Source organism: Cordyceps javanica, chromosome 3 (assembly GCF_051103115.1).
Source record: "Cordyceps javanica chromosome 3, complete sequence".
NCBI classification, from domain to species: Eukaryota; Fungi; Ascomycota; class Sordariomycetes; order Hypocreales; family Cordycipitaceae; genus Cordyceps; species Cordyceps javanica.
In genome coordinates this window covers 2,773,996-2,791,246 of record NC_139297.1, presented here as the reverse complement: position 1 = coordinate 2,791,246, position 17,251 = coordinate 2,773,996, and the positions used below count along the sequence as shown (strand labels likewise).

The 17,251-nt window shown below is 54.1% G+C and overlaps 5 protein-coding genes across 5 annotated transcripts; 3 read left to right on the top strand and 2 right to left on the bottom strand.

The window, feature by feature from the left end:
- Positions 1-443: 443 nt before the first annotated feature.
- On the top strand, positions 444-2,501 carry V2A60_005054 (uncharacterized protein; the record flags this gene model as incomplete). Its single annotated transcript, XM_083256367.1, has 2 exons — positions 444-714; positions 847-2,501. 2 exons carry the CDS (start codon positions 444-446, stop codon positions 2,499-2,501), a joined length of 1,926 nt encoding a protein of 641 aa, XP_083112493.1.
- A 1,145-nt stretch (positions 2,502-3,646) lies between these two features.
- On the top strand, positions 3,647-4,916 carry V2A60_005053 (mitochondrial 54S ribosomal protein mL46; the record flags this gene model as incomplete). Its single annotated transcript, XM_083256366.1, has 3 exons — positions 3,647-3,695; positions 3,831-4,522; positions 4,623-4,916. 3 exons carry the CDS (start codon positions 3,647-3,649, stop codon positions 4,914-4,916), a joined length of 1,035 nt encoding a protein of 344 aa, XP_083112492.1.
- Positions 4,917-5,785: 869 nt separating this feature from the next.
- Positions 5,786-9,510, bottom strand: V2A60_005052 (cohesin subunit SMC3; the record flags this gene model as incomplete). Its single annotated transcript, XM_083256365.1, has 3 exons — positions 5,786-6,084; positions 6,152-9,414; positions 9,473-9,510. 3 exons carry the CDS (start codon positions 9,508-9,510, stop codon positions 5,786-5,788), a joined length of 3,600 nt encoding a protein of 1,199 aa, XP_083112491.1.
- A 4,357-nt stretch (positions 9,511-13,867) lies between these two features.
- Positions 13,868-14,920, top strand: V2A60_005051 (Gfo/Idh/MocA family protein; the record flags this gene model as incomplete). The annotated part of the gene is made up of 1 exon (XM_083256364.1): positions 13,868-14,920. One exon carries the CDS (start codon positions 13,868-13,870, stop codon positions 14,918-14,920), a length of 1,053 nt encoding a protein of 350 aa, XP_083112490.1.
- A 238-nt stretch (positions 14,921-15,158) lies between these two features.
- V2A60_005050 (Hsp90 co-chaperone CDC37) lies at positions 15,159-16,779 on the bottom strand (the record flags this gene model as incomplete). The annotated part of the gene is made up of 3 exons (XM_083256363.1): positions 15,159-15,299; positions 15,382-16,677; positions 16,756-16,779. 3 exons carry the CDS (start codon positions 16,777-16,779, stop codon positions 15,159-15,161), a joined length of 1,461 nt encoding a protein of 486 aa, XP_083112489.1.
- Between the last annotated feature and the right edge of the window lie 472 nt (positions 16,780-17,251).

Genomic DNA, 17,251 nt, shown 5'->3' with positions numbered 1-17,251 from the left:
CGAGTGTCGCTGTATATTCACCATCGTTCACTCGGGACCTCCCTACGAAGGTACTTAGGTACCTTACCTGAATACCTATCTAGGCACCTACCCAGGTACCTACTAAGGTAACCTACCTATATACCTCCACCACCCACCATTATCACCACTACTTACCACTACCGCCACCATTACCACTGACCACTACCGCCACCACTACTTACCACTACCACTAACACCGCCCCCCCAGCGCCAAACAAGTTGTCACGCTCACCACCACTACCACCACCAGAACCGCATTGCCTCGCTTTTTACCTTTTTGTCCCTCTCCCCCGACCCTAGGACTCATCTCTTCTGCTCTCTCTCCTTCTTCTTCTTTTTTCCATTGCCGTCCTCTTCTCACTCTCCTCTTCGATCTTACATGTTTTCGTCAGACTCGGGTCCGTATTGTCGCAATCGGCACCATGTCTGAGCCCGACCAGTGCATCATATGCCTGGATCATCTGCCCACGCCCGCTAACATTAACGGCGCTTCCTCTGACGATTCCGCCACCCTTGCCCTCGAGCCCCGAGTCGTCGACCCTGATGATAGCTATCTCAACATTGTCGCTGCCTTGGACGGCTGCGAGCATATCATCCATGATGCTTGCATCCGTTCCTGGGCCAAAAAAACCAACACCTGCCCTATATGCAGGACCCCGTTCCACTCTGTGCGCGTCTACAACGGTCTTGATGGTATGACAGTCACACCCGCCCTCGACACCACGCAAGAGAGAGATATTTATATATATCTATATATATCTACATGCACCTCCCCCCCTCCAGATTCTTTGACTTTGCTAACCTATTCTCCTTCTTCTCCCGTAGGCACCGCCGTTTCGACATATACAGTACAAGACAAGAAGCAGGTCGCCGAGTTTGACGTCCAACAGTGGCTCGGTGACAACGCCGAAGAAGAAGACGACGAAACGAACCCATGCCCGGTCTGCAACTCTGCCGAGCGAGAAGATATACTGCTCCTGTGCGACAGCTGCGATGCCGCCTACCACACACACTGCATCGGCCTGGACCACATTCCCGATGGCGACTGGTACTGCATGGAGTGCTCCCACCTCTTTGAGCTCACAGAGGAATCACAGAACGGCTCCCAGACTGTCGATTCCGAAGCCCCCCGACCACGCCCCAGGCAGGTCCGACGACCGGTTCCTCGCCAGCACCGCGGTTTGCACGTCCGTACTCGGGCGCGTCTCCGGCGGGCTCGTCGCCAAGCTCGTAATGCTGAGTGGCAAGGCGCGTGGGGCCAGTTCTCTGGTCGTTTCTACGAGATGAGCGACCTCGACCTCGACAACCACGACGACGAGGACGAGGATCTCGAAAACTTCCGTCGCTTCCAGCAGCTTGATCGCCACGAACTCCAGCGGTGGCAGCAGCGCATGACCATTGCCAACCGCCTTGGCGCTCGCGATGCCTTTGTCAGCACCATTCCTCCCCAGATCAGTGAACGCCTCCAGCCCGTCGCAACGCCGCCTCCTCCTCCGCCTGTCCAAGAGACTCGAGACGAACGAAGAGCTTGGGGCGCCCTTGAAATCGCCCGCGAAGCCGAGGGCGGCCCCTCTCCCGTAAACGCACGCAAACGCAAGGCGACATCATCCATCGCTTCCCCTACCGAGCCCGTGCCCGAGCCTGAGAGGAAGCTGAAACGGCCACGAACCCGCCGCTTGACTATACAGCATACACATGGTGAGGCCTCCACATCCGCATCGTCGCCAGCTGCTGCTGGTCCTTCCAATCAGCAACAGGTCCGGCCAACTCTTGCGACGTCACCCGTCAACGGTCCGTCGCCGCGATCAGGACAGCTTCACCAAACACCAAGCGAACCTGCACTGGTTTCTGCCCTGCTCAAGGAGCTAGAACCCAGTCTACAGTCCGAGGACGAGAATGGCGCGCCGTTAACTCTACGGCACATGCCTGATGCGTCTTCTCCTGCTATATCACCATCACCTTCCAATCACAGCAGCCCAAGGGCCATGTCGTTGACACCGCCCCCACTCCCACGTCTCAATGGACGCCCGACCTCGCCAACCCTTTCCCTCAGCACTCACATCGAACCCGTATATGCCCCTGCAAACTATTCACCCAACCGGTACAGCAGCGACCATAGTGATTCCGACTCGCGACCTGTACGAGCGGAGATGATTCGAACCGTGGAAATTCGCCAGCCGCGACCTCGTCGGCCTCAACCCACTATTGCACGCACAGCAGCAAGCTCTCCGACAAGGCTCACTATGACTCAAGAGGACAAGAAGAGCATCAATGAGATTGTCAAGTCGGCTCTGCGGCCCCACTGGCGTGCGCAGAAGCTGACTACAGAGCAATATGCCACCATCAACCGAGACATTTCCCGGCAGCTCTACGAAGAAGTCAAAGATGCCTCGGTGCTTGATGAAAGCACCCGACGCAGATGGGAGCAAAGAGCCGATCAGGCTGTCGCACAAGCAATGTCTGATTTGACAGCCGCATGATGATGCTGATGTTGATGACATGCGGCAACGCAAACCAAGCACTTACTTGTGCTGCGCAAATTCTTTACAAAGTTGTATTGAACTGTATACCTGGCGTTGTGTATTTCATTCGGTGTATTACTTTCCGGCGATGCAAATCTCTGTGCTTCGAGACCCTGCGACATGCACACGAGGGCGCAACAAATGCGACACCACGTTTAATGGAACGGACACCGTCGCATGGGAGGCAGAAAGGCGTTGATTTTTTTTTTGTGTTTCTAGCGACTATTCTGTATGCGATCTTTATTGGCTACATGGACTGTATGTTTTCTCTTTTCAATTTGTTCTGATAATGCCTCTTCAGACAAACGGGTGATTGAAGCAAGGCGTTTTTGACGGACCGGGGGTCTGTTTGCAGGAGGGTCATTTTCTGTGAATAGCGATTTTTCTCCATAGCACATAGAACATGTTGCTCATTGTCAGCTGGCGTATGGGAGGATGATATCAGAAACTTTGTTTTTTTGTTGGCTGTTTGTACAAGGATTTTCAGACATTCTAAATATACACATGGCGCGTGCCTTGTCCAGGGCGACACGACGACGCCGCTGCGCGTACGCGACAAGAATTCGACAACGGCTTCACAGAGAGATGCAGGAAGTCTTTATTTCTTTAGACGTGACATGTCAGCAGTATCTATCTAACAGGACCCGGTGAGGATAAATAATGCAGGTGCCGCTAGCGAAAAGACTGCGATGGAAATTCTTTCTCGGCACTTGTAAATGATCAGGACGTTTTGGGAGTGTGAAAACGAGTCTTGACGATAAGGAAAATGGTGCCTTGGAGAGAAAGAGAAGAGAAGAGGAAGAGAAAGCTGGTGCCGTAGCTAGTTTTGGTTTTTACGTGGTGGGACGCTTCTGCCCATGCTTGGGGCCTGAGGATCCAAGTGCGCAGCATGCAGTATAAGGTACTTCGTTGGTTACCTAAGCATGCTTTCCATCCGCCCCGCAAGAGGCTGGCTCCTGCGCTGGAAGCTCTCTCAAAGTCGCGTGCTAAAACTGATTGGGGAGGTCCAACAGTGGGTAAAAAAGTCGCAGTAGAGCAGCAACCCAAAATCTTTCCACGTCGCGCGGCCAGGGCACAGGCAAACCAGTCTTTCAACAACAGCCATGTCCGCATCTAGCAGGGGAAGCCGGACGTTGCGGTCCGTGCTATCTTGTAAGTTCTCTTGCTCCCCAATTCTTTACTCTCCCGCTCCTTTTTTTGCTCGTCAATTGGCCTCTTTCGGGGGCAAACAGCAAGCCTCACCAAACCATGACAAGATTCCCTTCTCCTAACTTTGGTCCTCGCCAGCTTCGTCCTCGAGCATTTGCTCTCGCTGCGCTGCCACGAGAACCACCCCCGCGCGCTTCTACTCTGCCACCAGCGTCACCGAACCCACAACCACCACAACCACCGGCGGCCCTTCCTCCTCCTCACAACTACCGACCTCCGCCGCCGCCGCCGCCCCCTACGACATCCGCTCCGGGCTGATCCTGACGCGGCCGCCGCTTCTGACGCGGCCGCTGCACCCCTTTGAGAGCGCCTTCTTCTTCTACCAGAAGCGCCTCGAGGAGCGCCTCAACACGGCCTTCATCCCCTCCATCTACTACAAGCCCGACACGCCCCGCCGCCTCGACTGGGACCTCAAGGTCCGCGAGCGCCAGGGCACCGTCGCCAAGGAGCTCGGCGCCTACCACGGCCGCAGCGCGACCGCCTGGGACGACGAGCTGCTCGTCGGCGACCCCCTCAGCGCTCCCGAGACGGCCACTGCGAGCCTGCTGAGGGACGCCCAGGCCCGCATCAGCGACGATGCCGAGGTCATTGCTCCCGAGGACCTGATCGAGGCTCCCGCGCCGCTGCCGCGCACAACCGAGGCTGACGCTCAAAATAACGTCAGGCGCCTCGACAGGAAGCTTGACCAGACCCTGTATCTCGTCGTCGAGGGCAAAGACGGCTGGGGCTTTCCTGCCGACGTCCTGACCGAGTCCGAAAATCTGCACGTTGTACGTCCATCTATATCGTGCCCTACTCAAACTTGCTCGAGAAGAGGCTCTCAAAACACGAAAAAAAGAATCAAGGAAAACTAACTTGCCATCAACACAGGCTGCCCAGCGGGTCCTCCAGCAGGCCGCCGGCGTCAACATGAACACCTGGATCGTCGGTCGCGTCCCCGTCGCCCACCTCGTCGACGAGCCCTCCCTCGCCGCCGACGGCGCCGTCCAGCGCAAGGGCCGCAAGACCTTCTTCCTCCGCGGCCGCATCATGGCCGGCCAGGCCAATCTCGAGGGCAACCCCCTCGGCTACACCGACTTCAAGTGGTTGACGCGCGAGGAGCTCGAAAAGGAGCTTCCCGCGGCCTACTTCCGCGGCGTGCGCAACATGATGTCGGACAGGTAGGTAGACAGTCAGGGACTGGTGCTCGAATTCATCGCCGAGGAGCGTGGGCGTGTTTTAAATGACAGACAAGCGCATCACGAGGCGGGAAAGCATCAGAGGAGGGGGTCAACAAGTGAAGATGAAAGGAAAACAAAAACAACTACAAGTGTATACATACAGCATGGCGTGGGAGGGAAGGGCGTGAGAGAGAGTTTGTTGAGACGAGGCTTGGTTATCTACATCTTTCTTTGACCAAACTCGACATGTACAATTACCATCGCTTCGTGCGAGTAAAAAAATCTTGTTTCTCTATAATGTTATCTTTCTTTTGCTCAAAACATTGTGTACTAAAACCACGATGAATGGCACCTCTGCTGTGTGAAGTACGATTTGTGTTTGCTTCTACATTTTTTTTTTAAAAAAAATTGGGAGTCCGAGATTCCACTGCAAAGTGAAATTCATAGCACAGTGAGATCCATGGCAGTATGGAACGGTTCGAGGTGCGGGAAAAGAGATAGATTACCCTGTGGAGATGATACATAGCATGGCGATGACATTTGTTCTCAACGAGCAAATCAAAAGGGACCCCGAAACAAAGAAAAAAAGGGAAGCAAAAACAACATTGTCCATCCATGGGATATCCAGACAAACCAAAAAAAAAGAGACTGAAAAAAAAGCACTTCTTTTCACGAGTAAAAGAGCCGTTTTCTTCTTCTTCCAACGCCAAAGACTCCAAGCAAAAACATCATCGACGTCAACTCCAGCGACACGCACGGATATAGAGACACAATCCCGACCCCCTCCGAGAAGCCAAAAAAAACGCACGCACACATTTCGTTATTTACTTCATTTCTTTTCCGTCTTCTTCTTTTTTTTTTCCAATGTCTTCTCTATGCGGGTTTGGCCTGACCCTCGACAAAGTTGAGAGCGTCCTCGCGTGGCACGCAGTTGACGCCGCTCGTCTTGTTGTGAAAGGTGACACCGTAACACTTGTCGGCCGTGTGCACGATTTCCGGGCGGAAGGTGGTGCAGATGAACTGCGTGCCGGCTTCGTTGGAGATGGACTCGAGCAGCGCCGCGACCGCGGTGCGGTACTGCGCGTCCAGGTTGGCGTCGACCTCGTCGAAGATGACCATGGGGCTGCTCTCCGTCTGCTGCAGCGCGAAAATCAAGCAGAGAGCGCAGAGACCTGGTGGCAGAATGAATTAGCAACGGCTGGCGGAAATGTGTGGCATGATTGAGGATTAGTGACTTACTCTTTTGACCACCGCTGAGTTGCTGGATACGTTGCTGCTCGTCGAGGTGCTTCGAGTTGAAGGAGACGCTGATTCCGACGCCGATATAGTTCTCGACACTGCCTCTCGCCTCTTCGTCCGACTCGTCGAGGTCTTGGCGTCGGTCGGTCCGGCGTTGGATGACGAGACGACCGTGGCCCGCAGGCACGAGTTTCTGGAAGATGGTGGCAAACTCCTTGGACACTTGCTTGAACGTTCGCTCGATAGCCTCGTCTTTGCGGCGATCCAAGTGCTCAACCAGCTCCTCGATGGATCCCTGGGAGGCATCCAGTTCCTTGCGGCGCTTCATGAGGTGGTCTTCCTGCTGCGTAAAGTTGCTGTACTGCTCAAAGGCCTTCTTGTTCACGTGTTTGTACTTTTTCAGCGCTTCGTTGACCCTCTTCAGCTTGTTCGTGATGACGTTGGCCTCCATGTTCTCGTATTTGTCAAAGGCTTCCTCGGGTAGGACGCCCAGCTCGCGGATGTTCTTGGCACATTCCGCGGCCTGTGTGGTGAGCAGAGCCTTGCGCTGCAGGCTCTTCTCCAGGCGCTTCTGCTGCTTCTCTATTCTTGCAGAGATTTCGATTTGCGCTTGTTCGCGCTGGCCACGCTCAGCACTGACCGTCTCTGCGCGCGTCGTCAGACCATCAATCTGCTGCTCCGCTTCGTGCAGGCTAGCGGTGACCGATTTCAAGGTTGCCTGTGCCTTCTTCAGCTCCTTTTGAGCGTCGCCCAGACCCCCAGACGTACCTGCCGAAGCAGAGTTCTCGAACGCCTGACTGTTCAGCTGGTCAAGTTTCATTTGTAGGTTCTGGCGGAGATCAACGTCAAGGAACTGTTTTCTGCGCTCAAGCTCTCGTCTGGTATTGCTGATCTCATTCCATTGTTGCTGAAGCTGCTGAGCCGTAAAAGTTAGGCTCTCCAGTTCCTGTTCCTCGGCGGCAGTCAAGCTCTTCTTGAATTCAGTGCTCATTTCAACTTCGTGAGCCGCAATTTCTTCCATGAAGACGCCCATGTTCTTCTCCACTGCATCGCGACGCTTCATGGCAGAGTCCAAGTGAGCTCTCTCACTCTCAATATGTGCAGTCTTGTTTCGGAGCTCGTGCTTCAGAGGCTCGAACCCATCCTCAGCTTGCCGAAGCTTTTGCTCCGCTCTTTGCACGTTGGACATGGCTGCAGTAATTTCCTGATCCTTACGCTCGATCTGCTCTCTCAAGTCGCGAGACTGTGCCACCAAGCTATCGAACTCGCTTCGCCACTTGTTCGCAGATTTTACTGCCTCAAGTCGTGATTTTCTTGGGTCAATGTAACCACCAGTCATGGCACCTCGCTTATTCGTTGTGTCGCCTTCCACAGTAATACCGTCAACGCCATGACTGCGGGCATACTGGGCAGCCACTGCCAGGTTGGGGCAAACAACAGTCTTTCCGAATACCTGCTGGAATGCCTTCTCGTACGCAGAATCAAAGCTGATTTTGCTCAAGAGTGGCACTGCGTCGCTTGACTTTGGCATATTGATGTGTCGCGGCCGGAGCTGTGCCAGCGGCATAAATGTAACTCGTCCACCACGTTGCTTGAACAGAGTATCAGCCAAATACGTGGCGGTGTCGGCGTTGTCGACGACGTAGTGGAAGAGGCTAGCACCGGCAATCTGCTCGACAGGCAAGCGGTATGCTTCGTTGACTTCGAGCAAATCAGCTAGCGTGCCGTAGGCACCAGGGATGTCCTGGTCTTGCTTCAATCGCCTTATGGTTGCGAGACCACGAGAAGTAGCTCCATCGACTGCGTGGGACAGTTCTCTGTCGGCCTGCTCTTTCTCCTGGCGTGCGTTGGATATGACTGAATTCAGCTTGTCATCCTCGCGGCGGAGTTGTTTGCGCTCGTCGTTGAGCTGATCTAGAGTGCGTCTAGCTTCGGCGGCCTGGTCGGCATGACCAGTTCTATTACCACTCCAGTTGGCGAGGCGAGATCGCAAATCTGCAATTTCTGCCTCGCCATGCGCAATAATCTGTTGGACGCGCTGCACTTCCTCGTCGGCGTCTAGGCGATTTGCCTTTTGCGTGCTAGTGGTGACAGTGAGTTCCTTGATCTCTTGCTTCAGCCACGCGTCACGCTCGGACTTATTTTTGAATCTAGATCCTCGGCTCTGTTTGGCAAAGAGACGGCCTTTGGCAGCCTCGGCGGCGTCAAGCTGTCTGCGAACTTCATTTTCTTCCCGCTTCTTATTGTTGTATTTCGGAAGCAGCTTGGAAAGCTCACTCTCTTTTGTAGCAATATCACTCTGCACAGACTGCAGCTCCGCGGCCTGCTGAGCGCGAGCGTGGTCGTGCGCTGATTGACCTTCCTTGAGATTTTTGACCTTGAGCTCGATTTTGGCCAGATTCTTGGCATTATCGCGACGATCCTCCTCGAGCTGGTTGCGGTCAATTTGCAAAAGCTCAATCTGGCGCTGCAGTTGATGGATTTCAGCATCAAGCTTAGCCAGCGTCTTCTCACCCTGAAGAAATTCGGCACGACGCGAATCGGTGGTATCGAGGCCATCTTGTCGTGCGTTATCAATGTCCTCGAGCGCGGATTGAATGGTGACCTGCTCGCGGTGGTGATAGGCGTATTCCAGGCAGCGCCTTTCACGGTCCTTGTCCTGGAAGCCGCGCAGTTCCTCCTTTTCTTCCTGAAGCTCGGCGAGTCGCTCTTTGATGTATTCGAGGAGTTCGTCGATCTTTTCGCGCTTATTGTTTGTTTCATTCATAATTTTGAGCGATTCGGCACGGCGCGCTTCGTATACTTGTGTACCTGCGACTTCCTTGAGTAGATTCAGTCGATCGGATTCTTTCATGTTTGTCAAGGCTGTGACGCGGCCCTGAGGGACGATGTAATACGGGTTGGAGCGAGAGAAGCCGGCGGCCTCCAAGAGATTTGTGACGTCGGTCTTGGTGACTACTTTGCGATCGACAGAGTACTCGTCCTTCTTCAGACCAATCGTGCGTCGCAAAACGACCTCCTTGTTGCCCGTGGGGAAGCGATCGTCGCTATTGTCGAAGATGATCTCGACGTACGCGGACATGACGGCAGAGCCAGACCCCTCGTGGAGAAGACCCTGGCGCTCCTCACGGCTCATCTGGGTGTAGGCATCGCTCAGGACGAAGCGGATTGCCGCGAAGAAATTACTCTTTCCGGAACCATTGCGACCGACGATGACGTTTGTCTTGGGCGAGAAGGGCTCAATGACGGTTTGGTCCTTGTAGCTGCGGCGCGGGTTAGAGGGACAGCGTTGGTGGGAGTGGGATTTTGGGTGGGACAGACCTCTTGAAGCCTTGAATGATGATCTGCTTAATATACATGGTGAATTGCGCAGGCGCTTAGGCGCAATTTCGGGGGCTGCAATGAATCCGCCTCGACCTGGCTCGTTGGCGGCGACAAGAAATCGTGATGAAGTGATGCGCAACGACGCGTCTTTTGGCCCGCGATACTTGCTAATAAGTGGTACTAGTCGCGCGTTTCAGCGGAGCAACACTGACCAGATGCAGGCGACAAAGCCATCCGCTATTCAGCCGGCTGAGATGTGGGGGCAGCGCCATTTGGTTGGTGCATGCGGCGTTGTTCCTGCCCGTTTGTTCACAGCGTGCTTTATGCAATAAAGCGGAAAGGTTTTCTCGATATATCAGTAAATTGACTATATGAATATCTATTTGTCTCGTGGAGTCCACGGACAGATGTCGTGAGTGACAAGATGTCATTCTGCTTGCAAGACATGACAACTATCAAACGTAACGCAGTTCAATAATTCTTTGTATATTTTCATGAGTAGTTATGGCCATTGAAACTGCCTTTCTCTTACAAAGTCATCTCACAGACTGAAAACTGTTTGCCGGTGTCACTTGTCGCGCTCGTGACGCCGCAAACGGGTATTTCCAGGACAAGCAACTCTCCGAGACATAGCGTTGGCCATGCTGCATGTCGCCTCGCAGCGATATAATGAGACCTGCATATAGTAGCGACGATACCTGCCAGTTCCGTCACGCGTCTTGCATGACCTGCTGTGAGTAGCTACCAGCAAGATGAAGTCGTGGATCGCATCCGCCCCGAGATTATCGAATGAGCACAAAGAGTACCATGACCGTCATACTTTGCTCTTCACCTTTTGAAACAGAGAATCACAAGCCATGGATGGAATCTATATTTCACAACAGTGTTTCACGCAGAGTGGCGGCTGACGCGCCAGCCGTACGTCGACCCATTATCCAGCTCTATTCGCCGGACCACTGCTGGCCGGAGTAAAATGACTACCACAATCAGTTTCAACGCGCTGATGTAGACTATGGGGGGAAAATGGAGGATGATATATCCGGAACATGGCGCATGGCTATGGCAGACACCGACGGCATGGCTGGGCACGTTCCGGCTGCTGCTGAGCTGCTGGCTCTTGAGATGAGCGTCGTTATGAGCAAGTATTCAATTTATTTGCGGAGCATACCGAAGAACAAACGGTTTTGGTTCTATCTCAAAACTTAGAAATTAAGTAATGATGGCCAAGTGTCTGCTTACCTCAAGCCCACCGATAGTTGTTGGGTGTCCTCAGGTTCGCTTCTACCAAAGCATTGTCGTCGTTGGGTTTTCATCGACCCAGCAAGTCGTTCTACACGTTCTAGATTTACTCTGGATAACCATAAAGCTGTAGCATAGCCCAGGCTCCACGCACAGGGTTCCTGATCACCACCACGGTGCTTGAGAGCAGCTATCAGCTGGACCATACCGACCGTTTCATTCGCTTGGGTCCACGCCAAATTGCTGCACAAGACGGAGTTTCACTTGAAGTTCGACTTGACCTTTTACTGATAAATGCCATGCACTTCTGTTTATTCCAATCATAAATCCGATGATTGATCTAGCTATATACACGGTTCGGAACAGGATTGTATCATCTCACTGTAAGCTATCGACTGTTCCACTCCCGGGCCTTTGCTCGGTCACAAATCTTCAATACTATCGCTGCTGCCCATTCGAAGTCGGTAATATCTAAATAAATTTGTGCTGAAATTCTGCACCAGAAAGCGTCAGCATAAAATTTGAAGGGGATATAAGTTTCATATTCGGCCGGTGTCAATTCTTTCATCCACTTTGCCACTGCTAGGCCATCAACCTTGGGCCCAAGCTCCGTGAGTGTCAGCGGCAAGCGAACGGTAGCGAAGCAACAACGAGAATCATTTTCCAGAGGTTGAGTACCGAAGATTTCTGCCATTCGCACTGCACCTCGTTGCGCAAGATCGAAACAGTACTCGCGTATCTTTGCTTCTCCGCCACAGACGTTGGACCGAAATTCGAGAGCGGCCGGGATGCAACAATACGGGGTGTTGTCTATGGTTGATACTTTGTCAAACAGTTTGTCAAAGTAGTCCTGTGTAGACATGGCTGCGCGTTTTGTCCTGGGTAAATAGCCCCATGACGTTGGGACGGTTGAGGATATCAGATGCTGGTTGCGAAAGGGGACATACAAGACGGCACAGCCGCGTGGAACCATGAGCCACCTAGCGGCCAGAGTAATTGTTAAAACATTATGTTGCTTCATTGATTCCCTTCCTCCCTCGAGTCTGACGTACTTGTAACAATTGCTAACCATAAAATCAGGACCAACGCTGCCCAGATGCTCGAGGTCGATATGGCCGATCCCATGGGCTGCATCCATGAAGCTCTGAACACCGTGCTCCCTGCATACAGTGACCAATGTTTCCCACGGGAAGCGAGCTCCAGGGAATGTAAGAACAGCGTCAAACATGGCAAGTTTAGGGACTCTCCCGCTAGCCTTGATATTCTGAATGGCAGCCCGGAATCGAGCCACGATTTCATCATCCGTCACAGGGTAGGTAATCTCAATCTGATGCGATGAGACGGGGCAAGATTCGGACAACGATTCAATAGTCTTGTTGCATGCACCATAAATGGTGCTGAATGTGAGGACCACATCACCCTCCTCGAAGATGAGGTTTCGCAAGACAGTATTCACGCCAGTCGTGGCGTTGGGAACTAACACCACTTCACCCGCTTGCACCCCGAGAAGAAGAGCAAGTGCAGAGCGACTGGCTCTGAGCAGGTCTAGGTACGTATACCGAATCCAAGTGTCTGGCCTGGCCTCACTTTGAGATTGCAATTGCCGCTGATACTCGAGGACCGATTTAGGAAAAGTTCCAAAGGATCCATGGTTGAGGGGTTGATACCCCTCAGCGAATGCAAAGTGCTTTTTCCGCATCTCCGCCCCAAACGCGGCGACGCATTCAGGATTGCTGGCAGCCATAGTCTGAATAGAGAAAAACGAACACAGGAAAAGCCTTGTTTTTGCCGAGAGAGAAGTACTCTTAACAGTGTTACACGTTCTGAGCCCTGCATATCCCGGCGCTTATTACGGGACCACATTACTGGTCGAGGGAACTGTTTGCCCCCTCTTTCGTTGAAATGCAGCATCACATGAGCCATGCCTGCGTGAGGATTTTTAAGAGAAAAGGCTCCGGTCAATAAGATCCATGGACCAGACGTCGTTACAATGAGTTTCTTTCATGTTTTGTGAAGCTATCCGTGCGGTATGGACCCTTTGTCCTTGACAGCAAGCATCGTTGCTGTTACAAATGCTGCGGTGCAGGTGGGCAAAGTACTTGCGAAAATCCATGAAGACTGAGAGCAGTCGTTACCTGGTCGGATGCATGCGCTACATGATGGGATCTCAGACTTGACACTTGTTTTGAACCCAAGTCAGCATGACTGTTCACGAAAGAGGGCTATCCCAGCGTGATGGCCACGGAGATTCGACCCTACCTACCGTGCTTGCACATGGCGAAGCGACTTTGGTGAATATCCAGGTGGTTTTTGTTAAAATTAGCGCCGTTTCGACTCTAAGCAAAAGGGATACGCATAGTCTCATCTGGATAGCCCAAATACGATAATACAGCCGAAAGATGCCGCGTATGCGCTGCATGGACTCGACCGTGCGGCTTTCTCGGCAGCTGCTAAATTGTCCACTACCCTCTTTTTACCTCTTCATATGAGCGCTTGTCCTTGCTACCTCTAATAATGAAACTTTTTTCGAGTCAGGCATCTGATAATGACGGGGCAGTAAAAAGTCCACCGCGATAGTCGCGGCTAACGAACAGTGGACATTGCACCAAGCTGTCTGAGCAGGAAATGTTGAAATAAGCCAATAGCAGATTGAATGGACCTATATATATATATATCTAACGTATATTCAGTTTCTTGAGAGAGAGCATTGACTTTCTTCCGAGACCAACAGCCAAGAGGGGCCATCTCGTCGTGGTTGCGAGATCCGGAACCAGTGCCCCGCGTGGACGGCAAAGCACGCGGTCAAAAACTCATTCCACCACTAACACGGCCAAACGGGGAAGGGTCAGCTTTGGGAATAGCACAATGATGTTTTTTTTTTAACTAATTCTCATGGGGAATAGCGAGCCTCTCAAAAGCAAAAGACCGGCTTGCCACCGAGGAAGTGGGTTTTACGGTCGGGGTTTCTTTTTTTGTGCCTAATAATAGGCGGCCGATTCCCGAGAGGAGGAGGAAAGAGGGCTTTTACCTCTGCACTCTGATATCTCTAGTTCAGTTCAAACAAGCCCTGGGTCAAAGAGAGAGGGGTCATTGACATTTTCGAATTTTCCCTTTTCTGATATTCTTGTTCATTCTTTCTCCTTCCCCGCCGTCATGTTGCGCTGGGGCATCCTGGGCACCAGCTTCATCAGCGACGTCGTGGCCAAGGCCATCGTCGCCAGCCACGGCTCGCACATCCAGGCCGTGTTCGGGCGGGACGCGGGCCGGCTGTCCGCCTTTGCGGACCGGTACGGCATCGCGTCGCGGTACACGTCGCTCGAGGCGCTGCTCGCCGACGGGGCCGTCGACGTCGTCTACGTGGGCCTGCCGAGCCACAAGCACGCCGAGGCCGTGACGCTGGCGGTCCGGGCCGGCAAGAAGGCCATCCTGTCGGAGAAGTCGCTGGCCACGACGGCGGCCGACGCGCGCGCCATGACGGACGCGGTCCGCGCCGCCGGCGACGTCTTCTTCCTCGAGGGCCTCATGTACCTGACGCACCCCGTCATGGAGACGCTCGGCGCCGTCCTCGCCGACGGCCGCCTCGGCCGCCTCCGCGGCGTCTCGGCCTACTACGCCGCCGACATTGCCGCCAAGGCCAACCCGCGCGGCCGCGGCACCATCTACAACCTCGGCTGCTACCCGGTGTCGCTGCTGCACTTTGTCCTCGAGGCGGCGTGCGGCGGGGGTGATGCCGCCGCCGCGTGGAACGGCCGCCGCACCGTCCTCGGCCACGGCACGCTGGCGACGAGCGACGACGGCAGCGTGACCTTTGCGCGCGACGCGGCGCTGACGGTGCGCTTCGAGGACGCCGGCGTGCTCGCCACCATCCAGTCGTCCGACTCGTTCGGCAACGACTTTGCCTTCACCATCCAGGGCGACCGCGCCTCCCTGACCTTTGTCACCAACCCCTGGCTGCCGCCCGCCGGCGACAGCGTCTTCCGCATCAAGACGTACAAGGGCGGCGCCGTGGAGACGGTCACGGTGCCCAGCAAGATGGACGCCTTTGGCCACCAGGTCAAAAAGGTCGAGGACTACGTCGCCTCGGGCGTCAGGGAGCCCGCGCGGCCCTCGCCCACCTGGGCCAACTCGGTCGAGATTATGGACCTGTTGACGGAGTGGGAGGCTGACATTTTTGCGCGTCACGGCCAAAAGGTTCAGGTTGAGTAAAAAAAAAGAAGAAAAGAGAAACAGGACGTTGAACACGCAACAGAGGAGGCACACAATAACAGAGAAAGGCTCAAGATGACTAGAAAGAGAGTTCGCGCAGGGTGTGACTAGAGACATCTCTCCCAAGTTTGGGCTGCTCCCTGTGCTGCCACACAATCACAGAGAAATAATGGATATTTGAATCAATATTTATTGACTAATATGTGTATACAGTATAACGCCTAGACTCGGACAAAGGTCACTCTGGGTCGGCCGTTGCTCCCGCCTCTGCTTCAGCTGCTCTCTCGGCCGCAGCCCTACCCTCCAGTTCCTTGATTTGCTGTTTGCCCTCTTCGGTCGTTCCATCTATGATTTGTTCTTCCAGGCTCAGAATGTTGGCCTACAATCATATCCAGTTAGCAAATACTTTCTTTAAACGTTGCTGAAAAATGCCAGGAAAGATGGGGGAAAAAAAGACATACCTCGCCAAACAGGTTGACGTATTCCTCCGCTTCCTCGACGGAGAGCTTGCCCAGCACCTCGTTGACCTTGTCCAGCTCGCCCGTCTCGAGCGCCGCGCGCATCTCGTCGCTAAAGTGCTCAAAGATCTCGCGGGCCTCCTGCACCTCTGGGTCCTCGCTACCCGCCTCCGGCACACTGATGGAGATGACTGTGCCGGGCTCGACGGCGTGCAGCTGGATCTGCTCGACGCCCTCGGCCGGCTCCGCGGCGCGCTCGGCGACAATCTCGCGCGCGCGCGTGCGGATCCGCAGGTGCGTGTCGTGCACGTCCTTGTAGAAGACCTCCTTGGCGTTGTTGCCGCCATCGGCCGTGATGCGCTTGAAGAAGAGCGCCACGCCGTCGCGGCCCAGCGACCGGCAGTACTGCAGCAGCAGCGCCTGGTGCACGCACTGGCGGGCGCGCTCGTCCTTGCTCTCGAGCGCGGCGTCAAAGGCCAGCACCAGGAGGCCGTCCGTCTCCTTCTCGGACAGGATCTGCGGATTCTTGGTCAGGTACTCGAGGCTCGCCGAATAGTTGTTGGCCGGGATGTCGGCAAATTTGCGGGCAGCGGGCGACGCCTCGATCTCGTCATCATCGTCCTTGCGGACAGACGCATCTTTTGTCGACGATGACGATCCCTCAGACGGGTTGTAGTTGGGATTGAGCAGCTCAACTTTTGTCGAGTCGCCGCCTGCTCCGGCGGTCTTGTTCACAAACGAGCTATCAAAGCCAGTGTGGATGCCCTCGCTCGTAATCTTCTTGCCCTCTTCCTTTTCTAGCTTGGCCAGCTCGTCGCCGCTCTCTTTTATCAGCGTCTGAACCTGCGTCTCATGGACTTGAATCTCTTCCAGCATCGCCTTGTAGCGGTCATCGGGCTTCTTGGCCTCCATGGCCTTGTTGACCTGGTCGAGCAGGCCTGCCATCATCGCCGAATATGTCTTGGGCTGGTTGGGGTCCACGCGGAGGCCCTCTGGCACGGGGGGCAGGGCGTCGTCCTTTTCATCGCCAGCCGACTCCATGACGGCCTGGAAAGCCAGTTGGCCGGGGTTTTGTGCGGCGGCCGCCTCAGAGGCGCGTGACCGTAGTGCCGCAACCAGCGCGGAGATGCGCTTGAGCAACGCCTGGTGCAGCTCGACCTCGTACTTGAGCGCTTCCATTCTCTGCTTGCGCTGCTGGCGCTCCTGGTGGATCTGGGTCTGCTTCGCTCGGATAAACGATTTCTTATCGACGTTGGGGTGTACTTCAATGTCGGAGTCGTCGCTGAGTTCCAGTGCGTCCTGTTGTGCACGATAGCTTGGTTAGCAGAGTGATACAGCGGAGGGAGGCGCTGCAAGTAGTTGTTGTCCAACGCATACCCATTTACTATAGTCAACCGGCATATTGGGCGACGGTACTTTGTTTATCGCTTTTGCTCTGTCACCCGATTGTCAAGCTTTCGTAAACAAGCACAGATGCGGGTATCTGCTCGACGTTGTTTGCCCCTCCAACTCTGTGAAGGTTCTAGCACGCTTTGTTGGTGGGGTAGTTGGACCCGACTCCATCGCTAGGTACCTACGCATCTACGCAACGCAGCGTCGATCTCTCTCCCCATGCTAGAATCATCTGCCAAAGCACACTGGTACATACAAAGACTGCTGAAAACCCACGGAAGACATTACGAGTTGCCACCGCAAGCACTGTAGCTTCTACAGCACATTGTCTGGCAAAAGTGTCATCATATTTGCAGATTGCTAAGAGTCGAGAAGTTGGAGCAAGAAAGACTCATATGAGCCTCGACAAAATGGTATTTTCGACGCAGTCGCTAATGATCTACTGTACAAAAATTAATAAGGAAGAAAAGGTAAACCAAAC